Here is a 17,532-nt window from a genome sequence, read left to right as displayed (position 1 = left end):
AGTCAAACCTGAGATTGATCTATTTCAGTTACATCTCAAGTATCATTAGGCCGGTAAGTTAGAAAATGGAGCCCAAGATTCTTTCACTGTGCCACATTTTCCGGAAGTGTATTTTGCTCCCAAGCTCTATCACAACCTATGTGGCATAGTGACATCACCAGTTCACAAACATTCTGTCTTTATAAATTTCAAATTCACTTGTTTCTTAGTGACCGACCGTTCCTGAACTGCGAGAGTTAAATGTGCCTAATAATCTCTATGCAACCATGTCATAGCAATACTGGATCTTAAAAAAAAACAAAAACATTTGTAGTTTTGAATGTAGAAATCAAGTGTTCTTAGTCAAAATCTAAGCTGTGGCTTTATAATTAGAACTCTGCCAAAGAAACTCATACAACTTGAATTTGCTGCTTTTGATCCGTGATGGCAGGAACTAGGATTAGGTTATAACTTTACATTCTAAGAGACTTCAGACTTTGTTGTTGGACTATGAATTAAATTATATTTGACACCTGGGGCATAATTCCCCAAAAATACAATTGGGAAAGTTTCCTTTGGTCCTCTAGCATCTCCAGTTCCAAACACCACAATTAGTTGGAGGGTTGTTACCTATACAGGGAAATTCATATTGTGGGTTTGTATTTTAATTACAATGGCAGCATGTGAAAAATGAAGTATGATAAAACAAAACAATACATGATAAGACAAAGTAAAGTATACAGAATTATTTTAAAATGCACATTTAGCAGTATATGAAGTTGAAAGGAAAATCCCCTTCTCAGAGCTCCACTTGATATCTGCGACCATTCCTTGACTCAGTGTGATTCCTTCCAGAACTTTTCCTTTGTCAACACAAATATATGTATATATGCATGTGCTGTACAAAAATGGGATGATACAATGCATATTATCCTGCAGCTTGCCATTCATTTGATTTAAATGATCACATTTTTTTTTAAGATATTCTTTATTTATTTGACAGAGAGAGACACAACGAGAGAAGGAAAACAAGCAGAGGGAGTGGGAGAGGGAGAAGCAGGCTTCCCATGGAGCAGGGAGCCTAATGCGGGGCTCGATCCCAGGACACTGGTGGGATCATGACCTGAGCCGAAGGCAGGCGCCCCTAAATGATCACATTTAAATAATCACAAAAATTGAAGTTGACAAAGATGAATAACATTAGATGTCTCCAGCTCCAGTTCTTACCTGACAAATTGCCAGATTGTTAGTCAACCTTTAACCTCATTAGTACGTGCTTTTTCAATATATCAAAGCAATTTTCAATTGATAATATAGAAGATATAAGAAATGCTTTTAAAACTTCTGCATTGTAGTTGTTTCCCCTAAAATTAGTAAAAAAAAAAAAAAAGCTTTTAAAAGAAAACTATATTTACAATCAAGAGATCATACGATAGGGTCAGGACCAAAACAATATATTCAAAACCATAAAAATGTACAGGTTTAAATGTAACGGTAAACATTTTGTTTGTATTTTCACCAATACCTTAAACTTTTTCTAAGATGATTCTTTACTTTTCCCTATTCATCTTAAGACCCCCCCAAATAGGGCTAGGAATATTTTCCTTGCTACATTTTAAGGCAGGTCCCTGAGTGGGAAATAACTCATTGCTACATTTCCCAAAGACAAAAAGAAACATTGAAGAAAGGTAAGCATTTGGCAGAAGACAGTTGAGGTCCACACCATGCAAATGGAAACCATCATTGGAGTTGATAGTCAATCCTTCACTTTCCCATATCCTGGGTAGGGTATAAACTTGAATATTAGCATTCTATGGTTGCACCATTTCCATTCTTCATCCCCTTTGTGGTACATGCTAGCAAATAATAACAGTATCTGTTCATAAAAATCATGTTTTGGGGGGTCCACTTCCTATAAAAGCCCAGAGAGGGGAGCCAGTTAAGTGTCCGACTCTTGATTTCCACTCAGGTCATGATTTCAGGGCTGTGAGATTAAGCCCTGCCTCAGATTCTGCACTCAGTGGGGAGTCTGCTTGAGATTTTCTCTCTCCCTCTGCCCCTCCCCCACCCCCTCATGCGCTCTCTCTAAAATAAATAAATAAATCCTTAAAAGCCCAGAGAGCAAGGACTACAGTAGTAGGAAATCGTGCACCCATTAGAGTTTCTAATCTAGGCTCATTTTATCAGCTTGGAAGCCTGGCGGAATTTGCCTTACAAATTCGGGTCAGCGGGGTCATCTGTTTTCCAACAGATATGAAAATATTCCCAGCTGTTTAAAACATCTGGTGAGCAAGCTAGGAGAACTATTTAAACGACTCACCATGTTGCAAATGAACAATTAAGAGCCATCCCTAGGCTCTAACTCAATACAGCTATTTGAGGATGTCACCTGAAGACTTCTCATTCCTTCAGCTGATTAAAAACCACTGTGCAATGGCTCCTTCTCTAGTGCTCATGCATTCTATGCTATGGAAAAGGACAGAAAATCATCCTATAACTTTCTGCAAAAATAGAGTATTTGAGAAGTCAACATGTATGTTTTATTTTTCACATAAACAGTTTTATATTATATTCATTCCTAACCAAGTTAAACAAAGCCAGGCTAAAAAGCAAAACTGCTGTCTGGTTATAGAGAGGGTGGATTCTGCTTGCTGCATTTCTATTCTGACCACAGTTACTATTCCAAGAAAGAATGACTTTATTCTACTTTGCATTTTCATCATTGTCTTTGTGTCCTACAATACCATTAATTTCATGACAGTTTTATATTTATTCTCAGAAGACTGAATTATCAGAATTTAAATATATTATTATGTTGTTATGTTAATATGTTGTTATATTTTGTCACTTAGTTCTTTGAAGGATTTGATGGGTGGCGTAGTTTTTTCGTAAAGGTTCTTGATAAAGTATGTGGTTAAGAATCAGTTACCTATTTAATCAACTAAAAATAGAAATAATTTGTCATAAAATGTAGTGTTCCTTCAGATTTTACAACAGAATGTAGAAGACATTAATTATCTTTAAGCATTCATATTCTGAAGACAATAAAACGAGGGAAGGAATCTCCATAGAGGTCAGACTCATCAGAGTAATTTTAAAACTCTGAACTGAGTGCACAACTATATACATTTCAGGATTTTACTTGACATTATGAAAGACTTATTTTTGGAAGCACTTAATTTTTTAAATGACAGTGGGGACCTCCAGAGGAGAAGCATAACTCACTAGGGAGAGAAGCTTCCAGATGTCGTGCTTGTTAGAGGCACCGTTCCTTGTATACACAAAAATCCTACTCTTAAATGCTGAATGTAGGAATGACTGCACCATATTTGTTACATGCTGATGCATTTAGGCATGTTAGTGCGTTCAGTATTTTTTTTTCAAGCATTAATTTTTAATCACCATATATTACATCATTTGTTTTGGTGTACTGTTCCATGATTCATTGTTTGTTCATAACACCCAGTGCTCCACGCAGAATGTGCCCTCTTTAATACCCATCACCAGGCTAACCCATCCCCCCACCCTCCTCCCCTCTAGAACCCTCAGTTTGTTTTTCAGAGTCCATCATCTCTCCTGGTTCATCTCCCCCTCTGACTTACTCCCCTTCATTCTTCCTCTCCTGCTATCTTCTTCTTTTTCTTTTTTCTTAAAATATGTTGCGTTATTTGTTTCAGAAGTACAGATCTGTGATTCAACAGTCTTGCACAATTCACAGCGCTCACCGTAGCACATACCCTCCCCAATGTCTATTACCCAGCCACCCCCTGCAGTCCACAGGGACCAAAGCCCATGGAACCCAACTGAATGGCAAACTGTATGGTAGAATAGTGTTGACATTGGCATTTCTCTTTCTGGATATATACCTCTAAGAATCAAATCTTTGTACATTCTCTTAGAACTGGCCAAGCTATGAAGGTCATAAATATTTGAGGATAATACGCAGTAAACACCACGCAGTGATTCAGAAGGCATGGATTCTAGTCTTTTTTCACATACTTGATTGATTTTTTAAAAACTTTTTATAGCCTTTGACCTGTGTTTGTTTTCAAATTCTAGGGGTGAGAGAAAGCCAAAAATAGATCTTTTCAGGACCTGTGTTGCTGCTATCCCCCGACTGCTTCCTGATGGAATGTCAAAACTTGAACTTATTGACTTGCTGGCTAGGTAAGTGAGAACTGCCATGGGTGTATTTGATTAAACTGATTGTAATCCTTTGTCATGAGTCCTAAAAAAAAAAAAAAAAAAGAATGATTATTAAAAATTGACAGATATGTACTAAATGAGGCATTATTCTAGGTACTATGTATTGGTAAGGAGAAATAAAAAAATGTTTTTTGTCTTTTTCCCCATGTTCAAGGGGCTTAAAATCCAATGTAGAAGCGAATACATAAGCTCATAAGGTAACTAACAATCCAAGGCCTGAAACTGTGCAAACTAATGGCACAAAAAGTGTGATACGTGAGTTCAGTGGGTAGAGGGATTACTAGGGACTGAGGAAGTCAGCAGATCAGTCCTGGAAGAAGGTGGAGCTTGAGATAGGACTCAGAAAGGAAAAGCGTGACATGAACAAGGGCCCAGGGGTGGGGCCAGGAAATGAGGAGATGAATCTGCCTGGAGAAGAGGGCATTCAGGGTCTGATTCCCAGTCTGATGCCCACAGACCCCCAGGGGGCCAAGAAGGTAGGTAACAGGGATCCTTAACTAATTTTAGTGCTTCAGAAAGCTGCCAAAAGCCGTATATGTATCACCCTCCCAACATTGTCTATGAGAATGTGCAGTCCAACTAGAACCTCAAGTTAATTTGTTTTAAGTGAAATTATGTCGTTACAGTGAAATAAGTGTCATTTTTCTCGTGTTGATATGAAGTTCTAGTTGATAGTTATGTGTGTCTTTAATTTAAAAATCAGAAGTGACACTACTTAAAAGCAATTTAGAATATGAAATCCTTAGAAACATGGGGCCCATGAAGGGAATGGAATGAGGAAGAACAAAATCATCCTTAATTTTAAAAAAGAAAGAAAAAGAAGGAAGGAGAGAGAGAGGGAAAGAAAAAGATATAAAGAAAGAAAGAAAGAAAGAAAGAAAGAAAGAAAGAAAGAGAAAGAAAGAAAGAAAGAAAAGAAAGAAAGAAAGAAAGAAAGAAAGAGAAAGAAGGAAGGAAGGAAGGAAGAAAGAAAAAAAAAGAAAGAAAGAAAGAAGGAAGGAAAGAAAAAGAAAAAAGAAAGAAAGAAAGGGAAAGAAAGAGAGAGAGAGAGAAGAAAGGGAGGGAGGGAGGGAGGATGGAAGAAAGGAAGGAAGGAAGGAAGAAAGAAAGAAAAAGGGAATTTAGAAAGCCAATGATGAAAAGACCTAGAAACAAGACTGGAGAGATAGATTTTCAGTTAATCTTTACTATTAGCTGAGGCATTTGGACCGATGGAGTTTTAAGTGAGAGAATAATGTGATAAAAAATATTTTAGGCTGGTTAATCTGATAATGGTGGAATAGACGAAAGCCCAGAGAAGGATAACATATTAATGTTGACTGACTGAAAGGCGCATTACGCATGACCTCGTTTGCCCGCATTTGCTAGCCCTCGGAGAGCGCCCTTCCCATCAATATCCAAATGAAATAACTCAAGCCCTGGTCCCACGTGACTGCAGACCACCCGTGGCCGCCCCACGGCTTCTGAGTATCTCCACGAGCACCATGCTCCTGGTGATCGTGGTCATCATGCCCTCTGCTCTGGACGGCCGGTTTGGACTCCTGTTGATCACTTCCTGCTGTCAGCTAATATCATTTGTAGCCACTGCCCTCCAAGCGTAGACACAGCTGCCCCTTTCCTCCTGCCAGTCACCACTAGCACAGGACGGTGCTGACTTGTGAGGTTGACTGTTTCAAGCCCTGGTGCTCTCTGACCAAAGCGGTCCACCCTTCTAGCTGGCTTTGGTCACTGCTACCTATAACCCCTTCTTTCCTGTCATCAACAACTTTCATTCCACATGTCCTTCTTTCTTCCATTCCATAGTTTATGACATATTTTAAGAAGATTATGAAGTTAAAAAAAGATTTGCAGCCTAGGCTTTTGCTGTGGGCTAACAACCAGAATGTGAGCGAAGAACACATTCATTGGAGGTGGGGAAGCAGTGGAAGAGAGGGAAATATAAGCCTGGATCACAAAGGGGCTTCCAGCTCTGGGTGAGAAGGTCTAAAAAGGAGCAAAGGGTACATTTCCAGAGAATAAGAAACATGGTGATTTGGGAGTGGGGGTACTGAGGAAGAAGAGGCTAAGATACTACAATATTGAGTCTCCCAAGATGCTGGCAAAGCCAGAGAGTAAGGAAATTGCTGAGAGGCAGGTGTCAGGTGCCAAGGTTACCCAGAAATGTAAGAGCAGCCCGTCCCTGTGCTAGGGATAGCAGCGGACGAGCTGCGTGAGTAGGAATCCAGTGTGCACAGAAGAGGGGTTGCCGAGTGAAGGGGCTGGATGTGGCAGTGCGAAATTAGGGGACAGAAGACTGTTCCTCATGGTCTGTGAGCTTCCAGAGAATGGGAGAGCACCATCTGAGAGATTTGGAGGAAATACCGAAAAATGGGAATGAAATGGAATCATTTGGAAATCCTGAATTTTGTATCCCTGCTTTTGCCATTTTACTAGCCATGTGACCTAGACAAATTATTTAAGCCCTCAGACATTTTTCCTTGATAAAATTGGAATAATACTGGGGCGCCTGGGTTGGCTCAGTGGGTTAAGCGTCTGCCTTCGGCTCAAGTCATGATCCCGGCTCCTGCTCAGCAGGGAGTCTCCTTCTCCCTCTGCCCCTCCCCTCACTCCTGCTCTCTCTCTCACTCTTTCTCTCTGTCTCTCAAATAAATAAATAAAATCTTTTTTAAAAATTGGAACAATATTGCCTATTTCATAAGATTTTGGAGAAGGCCATGTGTCATAGACGTGTACCTTGGTTAATCCAGGGGAAAATGTGTCAGCAGGGAAAAAGCAGTTATCAGTTAAACTGAAGCAGAAGGGAAGTTCACTGATGTCGGTGAAGTTCTAATTGGGGATGATTATGTGCACGAGGCCTTTGAAATACTAAATTTTTTAAATGTCACGCAGTGTTCAGGTACAGCCTCTGACACTATTTTGCTGTGACTCTGTGTGAGAGACTCTTACCCCCGGATCACTCTGATCCCCGAATCCAGTGATGCCTGGATCTGCAGACCATGGTGCCAGGCATGCCAGAAGGGAATTCTGTTAGACATGGTTGGAATGTCAGTGCTATTTATGGTGCATCGTGTTTATTATTATGTACATTCTTACAAAGCTCAAAGCAATGGGTACTGTTTTTATGAGGGGAAAGAGCAAATAAACATTCTTGAGAGTTCAAGGCTTAGAAATCAAGAAAATGACTGTACTTATATGGGAAGCCTGTGAAGAGGCCTTTTCCATAGACTTTAAAAGAAGCTGGAGGCTGTTCTCCCCAAGGGGAAGATAATGGAGTGCTCGACCTCCACACTGGGTCCTGCTAACCTATGAGAAAAGTGAGCCCCTTCAGATCTCCTTGAGAGGGTCAGAGGACAAAATGAAGAAATTCAACAGCAATAAATGTGGGTTTCCAGTCTGTAGGTACTTTATTCCTCCGTAGTCCACTCACATTTGGACTGAGTTGACTCTTGAGACGATATACAGTCTAGTCAGAGAGGTATGAGACCTTTTAGTTCAGATGCTTCACGGTTACATCCATGGTACATTTCTACTGGAGAAAAACTTGATTTTCTTTATTTCTTTTAAAAGATTTTATTTGAGAGAGAGAGAGAGAGCACAAGCAGGGGGAGGGAAGGGACAGAGGGAGAGGAAGCAGCAGACTCCCCGCTGAGCAGGGAGCCTGATGTGGGGCTTGATCCCAGGACCCTGGGACCATGACCTGAGCAGAAGGCAGACGCTTAACCGACTGAGCCACCCAGGTGCCCCTTGGTTTTCTTTATAACTGGCAAAATAAGACCAACATTCATGCCAGCTCTCTATCCCCATCCCCCAGCTCAGTTCCCTGAATAAGGAGTTTCAAGGATGTGTCCCACATGACTGTCCCCAAGGCCCTTCCCAGCATTTCAGGTAATGGCTAAAAATCACAGACACTCTAATCTCAGACTTTTGTTAGTATGTTTAGCATGACAATGTTGTATGGAATGAACCGGTAAACCCCTTTCTCCAAGTTGCTACATTTTTGATTTTATGTGTATTGCTCAGCCCACTTTTAATGGCCGAGTGTGAGGAATCTTGCTACTTAGACTCCACAGAAGCTCCACAGGCCCTCCTGACATCACGATAAGATCCCTGGGGAGGATTTCCTTCCTGCTCTCACAGGGCCTGCCCTTCCCAGTTGTCTGGGTGCTCCCAAGATTCTCCACATAGGAGGGGAGCTTACTTGTGTCCTTGGCCATAGGCATCGTTTTTCTCTGACTCTCCTCCCAGACGTTTCCTGCTCTGTCCCTTGACCACAGGAAGGACCTTTCCCTCAACAGTCTACAGGCTCCCATCCTCTGTCACTTCCCACAATACTACATATTCACGAAGGGGTTGCTGTTCAGCTTCTGCCCTCCCCTTTCAACAATTTGCCATGAGGTTGTGAGAATCAAATAATGCATATAAATAATTTCACATAGTGCCTAGAACACAGTAAGCTCTCAGCAAATGTTAGTTATTATTTTTAGGCATCGTTACATTTGAATAACAGATTATGCCATGATGTACAATGAGTTTTCGTGCACATTATGTTAAGAAAGCTGGGCATACATTTATTCCTATTTTCAGAGAAGGAGATTTGACCATAAGAAGAGTAAAGTCGGTTGCCCAAATGTACAGAATTTTCCTGCAGCCAAATGGCAGTGACAAATGTCATTGGTTTGATTCAAAGTGACAGATAAACACTATTTATGCAGTGTTTCCTTATAATTTGTGGCAATTTATGAGGTAATGCACACACAATTCCACAATCCTCTGTGGTACCTGAAAAATATTTGTCATTTAGCATTTACCATTCACTTTCAGTATATGTCTGTACAGTGGAAGGTGACTGAGAACTATAGTCTTAATTGCATATATTGCTTCAATAAACCACTTAATCTTATTTCTTTAATCTATTTTATTTTAATTGAGATGCAGTTCAGAGCACTGTGCATAGATGGAAGTTCATTCTTTAATACCCGCTGAGAAGACATTCCAACCACTTCTGGTGAACTATTCCAAAGGCTAACCATCCACCTGTCAGCATATCCCTCCTTTGGGAAACCATTGTCTCCTGGGCTTCACTTTAAAACCATTTCTCCCTCTGCTGCTCTTGGTGATATTACAGGACAGCAGGTTCCTCACCTCTTCATAGTAACCATTTGTTTATCCTGCCACAGTTAAGAAGGGGCTGTTTCTCCTAATGGATCTTTTCCTTCTGAATTTGGTTTGTGAATTTGACATCACTTCCTTCTGACTCGTGTACCTGTACACAACAAAATTATTCAAAAGTACTAAGCTGATCCCATGTGAATCTGAAGCTCACCTTTATGGAAGTGTTTTCCACTGGAAGTCCTCTATAGAAGCTTATTCTCTAAAACATTCAGGACCACAGATAGGTATAAATATAATAAATAGAAATAATGAACTTAAGATGGGAAGATGACTTCAAGTGTTTTTTATAAACTAGCATTTTTTTGTTTGTTTGTTTTTTATAAACTGGTATTTTTAAACCATGGGCTGCAAAATGACTCAAGGCTGTTGTTTATAGAATAATGTTTCCTCCCAAATGGGTGGGCTTTAGGCCCTTTACCCCAGCTTCAACTCAAATTTTGTGTTATACTTAAAATTTTGGGGGAAAAAATATAGCTGCTGATTAAAACACAAAGTTTGTAAATTCCTGCCATAGACAGTCCTTAATTGGAAGCCCAGTGTAAAAGCCTCTACATTTTCCTTCAGCAACTGTGATCCCCACAAAAACTTTAGACTTTGCAGGCTAAGTCTAACCTGAAGAATCAGCTTAGATCTTCCTTCTCAGCAACTTCCTAGAACATCGCTTGCTTTTGGAACAGGAAATATGTTTTCCCTGACTTGATATATATCTGCTCATTAATGAGCTTTATACCTGGTTTACAGTGTCAAATTTGGACCAGTTAGTGTGCTTTATGCTTCAGAGAATAAGGAAGGTGTTTGCTTTTCAAGTTTTGAAATCATGTTTATTCAAAAACATAAGACTGTACCAGACTTGTTTAGATTAAAGGTTAGAAGTCCTGGGCTGGGATCCTAGACTTTGAGGAAGTTCCTACACAGTCTGGGTCCAGGTGTTTTCTTCCCTTCATTGAGGATACTATCTGCCCTGTTTGGGGGGCCCCCAGTGACTCATACATTTTCTTCTCTGACATTGAACGCCTCCGGGCCACTGAGTGCTGGAAATTCTATCTCCCCAGTGTCTTTGATCTGTCTCCCTTTCTCAGTACTTCTCTGCCTTGGGTCAAACCCCCCCCACACACAACTTGTTGCCTAAGTCACTGCAGTGACCTCCTAGCTGGTCTCTGCCCCAACTCTAGTTGCTTCTCCAAGGCATCCTCCATATTCCTGCCTAACTATTTTTTGTTTCAGATGTGAATCTAATCATGTTATTTCCCCTATATTTTTCAAGATACAGCTCATTTTTTTTCTAATAATAATAGCTACCAGTTACTGAGTGTTTGCTACACTCTCAGTGTGGTGGTACACGCTGCATGTGGGTCATCTTCATGAACCTCACAACAAGTTTATGAAATGCAAGTATAATTATTGTCCCTGTTTCCCAAATGAGGCTCTGAGGCTTAGAGAGATTGACTAACTAGCACAAGGTTACATCGCTAGTAAGTGACAGAGGCAAGACACCAAGCTGGACATTCCGATTCCAGAGCACACACCCTTAACCCCTTCCCTAGTGTATTGCCTCCCTGGGTGGCCTGCAGACCCTTCACCGAGCTGCCCCTGCTTCCTTTCTAGCACCATTTCACTCCTCGCTCCTTCAAGCCCCGCACCCAATAGACACAGCCCTACTGAACTCCATATCTGAAGGGTTGTATGTCCAAATCTCAGGAGGTCTCAAAAATATTTGTTTCTTAAATAAATGAATAAAAGAATCTATAACACATGATGTTAACTGATGGTTCATACCAATGTCATGATTTAATATTATTATGGTATTACAGGTTATACCACCAATACCCTGGTATTCTTCAGTTGACTTGGGTTTTCTCAACCTTGACCCTATTGACATTTTGGTCTAGATAATTCTTTGTTGTAGGGAGTTGTCCTGTGCATTTGAGGATGTTTAGCCACATCAGTAGGTTCTGCTTACTAAAGAGATGATGGTAGCACTCTCGGAGTTGTGACAATCAATAATGTCTCTAGACATTACCAAATATCCCTTGGTGGGGCAAAACCAATTGCGGACCATTAATCTAACCCTTAATTGCTCATTTGCACTGAACTTCTGGGTGAGCCCCTTAGTTTCTCTGGTACTCAGTTTTCTTATCCTTAAAAGTGATAGGGTTTGATACTAATTTATTCTGTAGTCAACATTGTATTAAAAAGTATTCAGATATCGCTGAATGCCAGGTAATATTTTAGATTCCATCCTGAAATGAAAAAAGGACATTAGTGAAAAACTGGTGAAATCTGAATAAAATCTGTAGTTCAGTTAATAGCATTGCACCCAGGTTAATTCCTTAGCTCTGAGAAACGTACCCTGGTTCTATAAGGTGTCAACATGAGGGGAGCTGAATGAAGAATAGACGAGAGGGTGACCCATTTTTGAGACATGAATAAAAGCAGAAAGCTGTATTTGTTCCATCACAAATCTAAAAGAAACATTAATAAGCTAAAGGCTTTTATTGTCTTTTACTCATTTCACAGGCTCTCTATTCATATGGACGATGAGCTGCGACATATCGCACAAAATTCTCTTCAGGGTTTACTTGTTGACTTCTCAGACTGGAGAGAAGATGTACTATTTGGCTTTACCAACTTCCTACTTCGGGAAGTCAATGACATGCATCACACACTCCTTGATTCATCCCTGAAGTTACTGCTCCAGCTGCTCACCCAGTGGAAACTGGTCATACAAACTCAAGGAAAAGTCTATGAACAAGCCAACAAGATCAGAAATTCAGAGGTGATTTTCACACTCTTCCCACCAATTTATACTCCCTAATATAGTATATGTGTAAATGAGTTGCAGCTTGGAGAACCTTTGGAGTTCTTACTTCCAGCTACCTAGGAAGTTTCTCCCTGGTGGTGGCCCTTAATTTTTCCAACTTGGGTAAATTGTGACCAAGAAACTCAGGGTTGATATACCATCAGGTTAGATTTGTTATCATTCACCAGGCCATTCAGGGAGTGGAAATTGCTTTTTTCAGTGAATTATGATTATAAATCTCTAAGAGCAAATGACTGTAAGCATGGATGTAGAGCCGGGTATGGATATGCCTTTCGAGCTGGATATGGATATGTATATATAAAAGTTAGCTGCCCACCAGTTGTTTTTTAATCCTAGCCTACAACACATTGGTTGCATTGTCCAATAGCCACAGAGAAGAAAAATGCAGTCTTATGGTTTCTTTATTCCTTCCACCTCAGTCCTAAATGCAAAAAATGAATGACAACATTTTGAAGAGCAGGTTATGGAGAAGTTGTCAGAGGAGAACAAGGGCGGTGGTGAACTTGACATTGGCAATGAGCAGATGGAGACAGGGCCTGGTGAGGCAAGAGCACAGCTGAGATTCTGAGGAACATGGAGGCTCGGGGGAGTACAACAGCACTGGGGGAACAGCCCAGATCCCCGATCCTAGATCATTCCTGTTTCCCCGTGTTGTACACGTGCCAAAGGATGATAGGTAGAAAAACAAGGGTTATGTGAGCTTGTCAAAGGAAAACTGAAATAGATGTGGAATCTGCCCTATTGTCTGGCTTGCTTTTGCTTTAGAGCTACTTGGTTGTGGCTTGGGAACTTTCAGAACCCACCTCATAAATGTTCACACACCTAGATTAGAATCGAACACAAGAAACTAGTAAGTACATGTGATTAGAAAGTAAATGTTTGAAAATTCAACTGAATGCTCTCCACAAGTCTATAGGGAATCTGAGTCGAAACAAATGAGGCCACTTTGACTCAATTTATAGTGTCATCTCAAATGGTATATGGATGGAAACTGGTTTGTTCTTATCAATATTAACAACCTTTGAAAGTTTTCTCTTATCAGAGATAACAGATGGTCGATGGTGTTCCAAAGTAACAATGGATCTAAAGGAAAAAAAGGGATCTATGATCTGTTAGAAATAGTAATGAATTTACAGTCATGTCTGGTTATGAGTCGTTGCAATTTAATATTACGAGGTCACATGTACCAAAAGATGCACATATGAGTAGTTTCTTCTTCTTCAATTGTTATTTTTCTGAATATAGAATGTGTTCTTATTGCCCGACAGCTGATTGCAAATGGCTCCAGCCACAGAATTCAGTCGGAGCGGGGCCCCCACTGCAGCGTGCTTCACGCTGTGGAAGGCTTTGCTTTGGTTTTACTCTGCAGTTTCCAGGTGGCCACACGCAAACTGTCTGTTTTAATACTCAAGGAAATTCGAGCTTTATTTGTTGCCCTGGGTCAGCCTGAGGTATGGATTCTCCTTTTGAATTTTCTAACTCATTTCTTTCTTTTGAAGTTTAGATTAAAACCTGTGAATAATGCATTACGAGTTTATGTGCCTCCATGTCACACATGATGTCAAAAAATATTCATCATGGGTTTTTGATTATGAAAGAACACTCCTGATCTCCAAGAGATATATCATATATTCTGAGAGCAGTAGAAAAGACCATTCCTGATTCACTAAGAGGTTGTCCTTGGTTAAGCAGTGAAGAATTTTAAGATTAAGTCATAGATCATTTTCCTTCATAATGTTCAGCATACGTCAAATTAAGAAGACATTATTACGTTTCTATTAGAGAATGAACTTGAAAAAATAATGAGTTCCATTTTAAATGATCAGGGTATCAAACAGTCTGGCTAACTAAAATATGTTTGATTTCAGTAATCTTAAAATTACAAGAAAATATGTCCTCTTGAGACAGGAGAAGTAAGCCAATTATTAAGCATGATGGGCCAGCTAATGTCTGCACTTGGTCAAGGGCTATATGCCCTTGTTCAGATGTTAAGGCTCATCACCTGCCAGCACAAGTGACCGAACCATAAGTTGCATAAGTTGATGAAAGAAGGACCAGCTTGTTATGTCACATACTTCAGAAAGATGCTACTTTCCATTTTCCTGTTTTAAATCCCTGAATGTGGTTTTCTGATCCACTAAATGGTCATTGTCTTTACCCAATATTTTCAAATTCATCACAATCCTTTCTGTTCACTTTTCTTCAGATGGCTTGGTGATATATTTTAGGACATCTGTGGTATCTGGTAAATGGATGTCCAAGACATGCTGTATTTTGGTAAACCTGCATTAAATCTCTAACTCTGATAGGAATGATAATCATTACCATGGATGTGTCCGGCATCGTGCTGTGTGCTACATGTAGTTTCTCACTTAACCTTCACAATAACCTAAAAATTAGTAGTATTTTACCCACTGTACAGATACTGAGGCTGAGGTTTAGGGAGATTAAATACCTTAACCAAAAGTCAACAGGGAGGACATGACACAGCCAGAATTGAAAGTCAGAGGCCCAGGTTCTTTTTAAAGTATAGTTGACCGTAATTGTTATATTTGTTTCAAGTATAAAATCCATGCTCTCAATTTCTATTCCAAGACTGTGTTAAGGACATTTCTCATATGTTGCTCTCTTCTACCAGCCACAACTTTGTTTTCGTATATTTTTTTTATTGAGGTGTCATTGAACTACAAGATTATATTAGTTTCAGGTGTACAACATAATGAACCTATATTTGTTTACACTGTGAAATGATCCCCACCATAAGTCCAGTTAACATCCATCACCATACAGAGTTACAGAATTGTTTTCTTGTGATGAGAACTTTTAAGATCTCTCTTAGCACCTTTCACATATGTAACACAGTATTATCACCTATAGTCACCATGTTGTACATTATATCCCCATGACTTACTTATTTTGTAGCTGGAAGTTTTTACCTTTTGACTCCCTTCACACATTTCACCCACCGCACAACCACCAATCTGTTCTCTGTATCTATGAGCTTGTGTGTTTTTTTCCCAGCCACAATTGTTTTGTAACCGTTCTCATTCATACATGAATAATGGTATTCCAAGACTTTCCTGTAAGGCTTCTAAAGTAAATAATTTTATAATTCTGAGCTTCTCTATAATAAAGGGTGGCAAACATACACATATCCATATATGGATACACACACACACAAACACCCACACACACACACACACACACACACACACATATGTAATATGTGTACTATTTGTGTAGAAGAATTTTCCATAAGATGCTGTCTCCCATACTCTGCAGTTTGCTTCTTTTACCAAATAGCTGTACACAACAAAGATACCACAGAGTGTGTGGTCAGTCTCAAGTGCACTTTCTTTGGAACTAAAATTCAGTCGCAGTCAACAATTTATCAGTTATTTTAGCAGATGAGTGACAAGCAAGTAGCCTTTTAGTGGTCTGGCAAGGCATATTCTTGTGGGGTTTCCATCCCTAAAATTTCATGACAACATGAACACTCTGCTGGATGATGGAAGGCACCGGTGTTTAGAGCCTGTGTACATGTGCAACTTACTGAAATTCAAGTCTGTGTCTTTTCAGTACAATGTGAAGTTGGAGCTCTAACCATCTTCCACTGAAACTTGAAAGATTAAACTCAGAATCACAGGGAATTTTATCTACTACCTTTCACCATCTTGGCACTCACTTTTCTGTGACAAAACCCTTATCACCATCTTGCAAGCTGTTCTGCTTCGTGTACCGAACAAACGCAGTGGGGTGGGTGGGAAGGATTCTTTTTCCCATGGAGAGTAATTGCCCACCCTTTGTACAGGACGATGACAGGCCTATGATTGATGTCATGGATCAACTAAGTTCGTCCATTCTCGAAAGTTTCATTCATGTAGCAGTTTCAGATTCGGTAAGTACACATTTGATCCTGATTCCTAATTGTTCTCAAGTGTAAGCTCTGGACCTGTCTGAAAAAGAGAGACAAAGAAAAATGATGTGGAAGAATTCTGGGGTTTCATGTCAGATAATAAACTGACACAACAGTACTTGTGAAAACAAGACAAGGTTTTCAGATACTAGCTTAGGAAACGTTCAGATAAAGTTCAAACAAAATTTGAGACTTAGGAGTATAGATATTTTACAAACAGCAAGTTCAAGAAGAATTGCTCAAGATTCTTTAACTCTTTATTTATCATGCTCATATCATGCTCAACACCATTATGTAACTTATACATGATGCTTTAGACAGTTTACAGTGTGCTTTCATATTTATTATCTTTTTTGACCCTCCTAGGAACTGAAACTAAAAATATTAAGGGGCGGGGCCATAGTCACACAGAGAAATGTTAGGGCCCGGACTTAACCTTAGTTGGACTCCGAATCTAGGATGCTTTTATCTGTCAGTCGAATACGTTCTCCCTTTTTAAAGAGCATATTGGCAACTTTTAATTTCCTGAACAAATTGAAGGGTAATTGATACTGATATTAATTATCTGATTTTTTTAAAAATCAGTCTAGTACAGGAAGGGGACCTGGATTAATTCCAGGTCACTAGCTAAAAAGAGGCAGTGCAGATCGGGGACCGTTCACAGCATCCACATTGCTGATGCCCCTTGTATCTTCTTGTCAAATAACTATAAATGAATACAGATATATCTGACAAATAGCTATAAATGAATACAAAGCCTTTTCGTGGTCTCTCTCTGAGACTGAGCACAGATCCCTACCTTTAGTGGCCCTGTTCTGGCTTATGGTTGTAGTGCTAATGATCATTCCTCAAACTATTAAGCTGGGCAGGGCAGACTTTCACAGTGATATTGCATAACCCTACTTCTTTTAGAAATTCAGTTTGGGTTAACATGGAATGGAGGAGTCGAGTTTAATTGTCTTATATCCATATCTTATTTGCCTGCAGATTATATTCATGTGATTTTGTTCTGTTTATCAGGATCAAAATCTTGAGCCAGGGGTTACTAGATCCGCAGTACAGCACTTAGGACAATACACAGAAAAGGGAGAAGTGGAATGTGCCTGCCTTGTGCCCGGTGTTTCTACATTCCTTATCTCACTTAGTTCACCTGAAGATTAGGTGAGATTAACATTATGATTCCCAAGTCATAAATTAATATCTCCCAGACAGAGACTCTGGGATGGTCGGTACTCTTCCCAGCTCACAAGCTTTGGGTGGAGCCTGTGTTGGAATCTCCTCTCAGGTTCTGAAGCTCAGGCTGTGCCCCCCTAGAGACCATTAACCACTGAGATCACTAGTGACGCACCCGTACCCAGGGGAACCTGTAAACCCAATAGATAATAAGGATCATTTTAACTGCCTGACAGTCATAAAGGTAATTGTCTCTCACTGCTGA

The 17,532-nt window shown here is 39.9% G+C and overlaps 1 protein-coding gene across 5 annotated transcripts in view; it reads left to right on the top strand.

The window, feature by feature from the left end:
* Positions 1-17,532, top strand: part of FRY (FRY microtubule binding protein) — a 447,087-nt gene that overhangs the window by 317,129 nt on the left and 112,426 nt on the right. For all 5 annotated transcript variants that reach the window (XM_027589569.2, XM_027589564.2, XM_027589563.2 and 2 more), the window contains 4 exons: positions 4,039-4,146; positions 11,875-12,133; positions 13,447-13,629; positions 15,990-16,076. In XM_027589569.2, the coding sequence (XP_027445370.1) occupies positions 4,039-4,146; positions 11,875-12,133; positions 13,447-13,629; positions 15,990-16,076 (637 nt within the window). The remainder of the gene's footprint in view (positions 1-4,038; positions 4,147-11,874; positions 12,134-13,446; positions 13,630-15,989; positions 16,077-17,532) is intronic.

Source organism: Zalophus californianus, chromosome 3, assembly GCF_009762305.2.
Source record: "Zalophus californianus isolate mZalCal1 chromosome 3, mZalCal1.pri.v2, whole genome shotgun sequence".
Taxonomy (NCBI): Eukaryota; Metazoa; Chordata; class Mammalia; order Carnivora; family Otariidae; genus Zalophus; species Zalophus californianus.
This window is presented reverse-complemented; position numbering and strand designations above follow the sequence as displayed.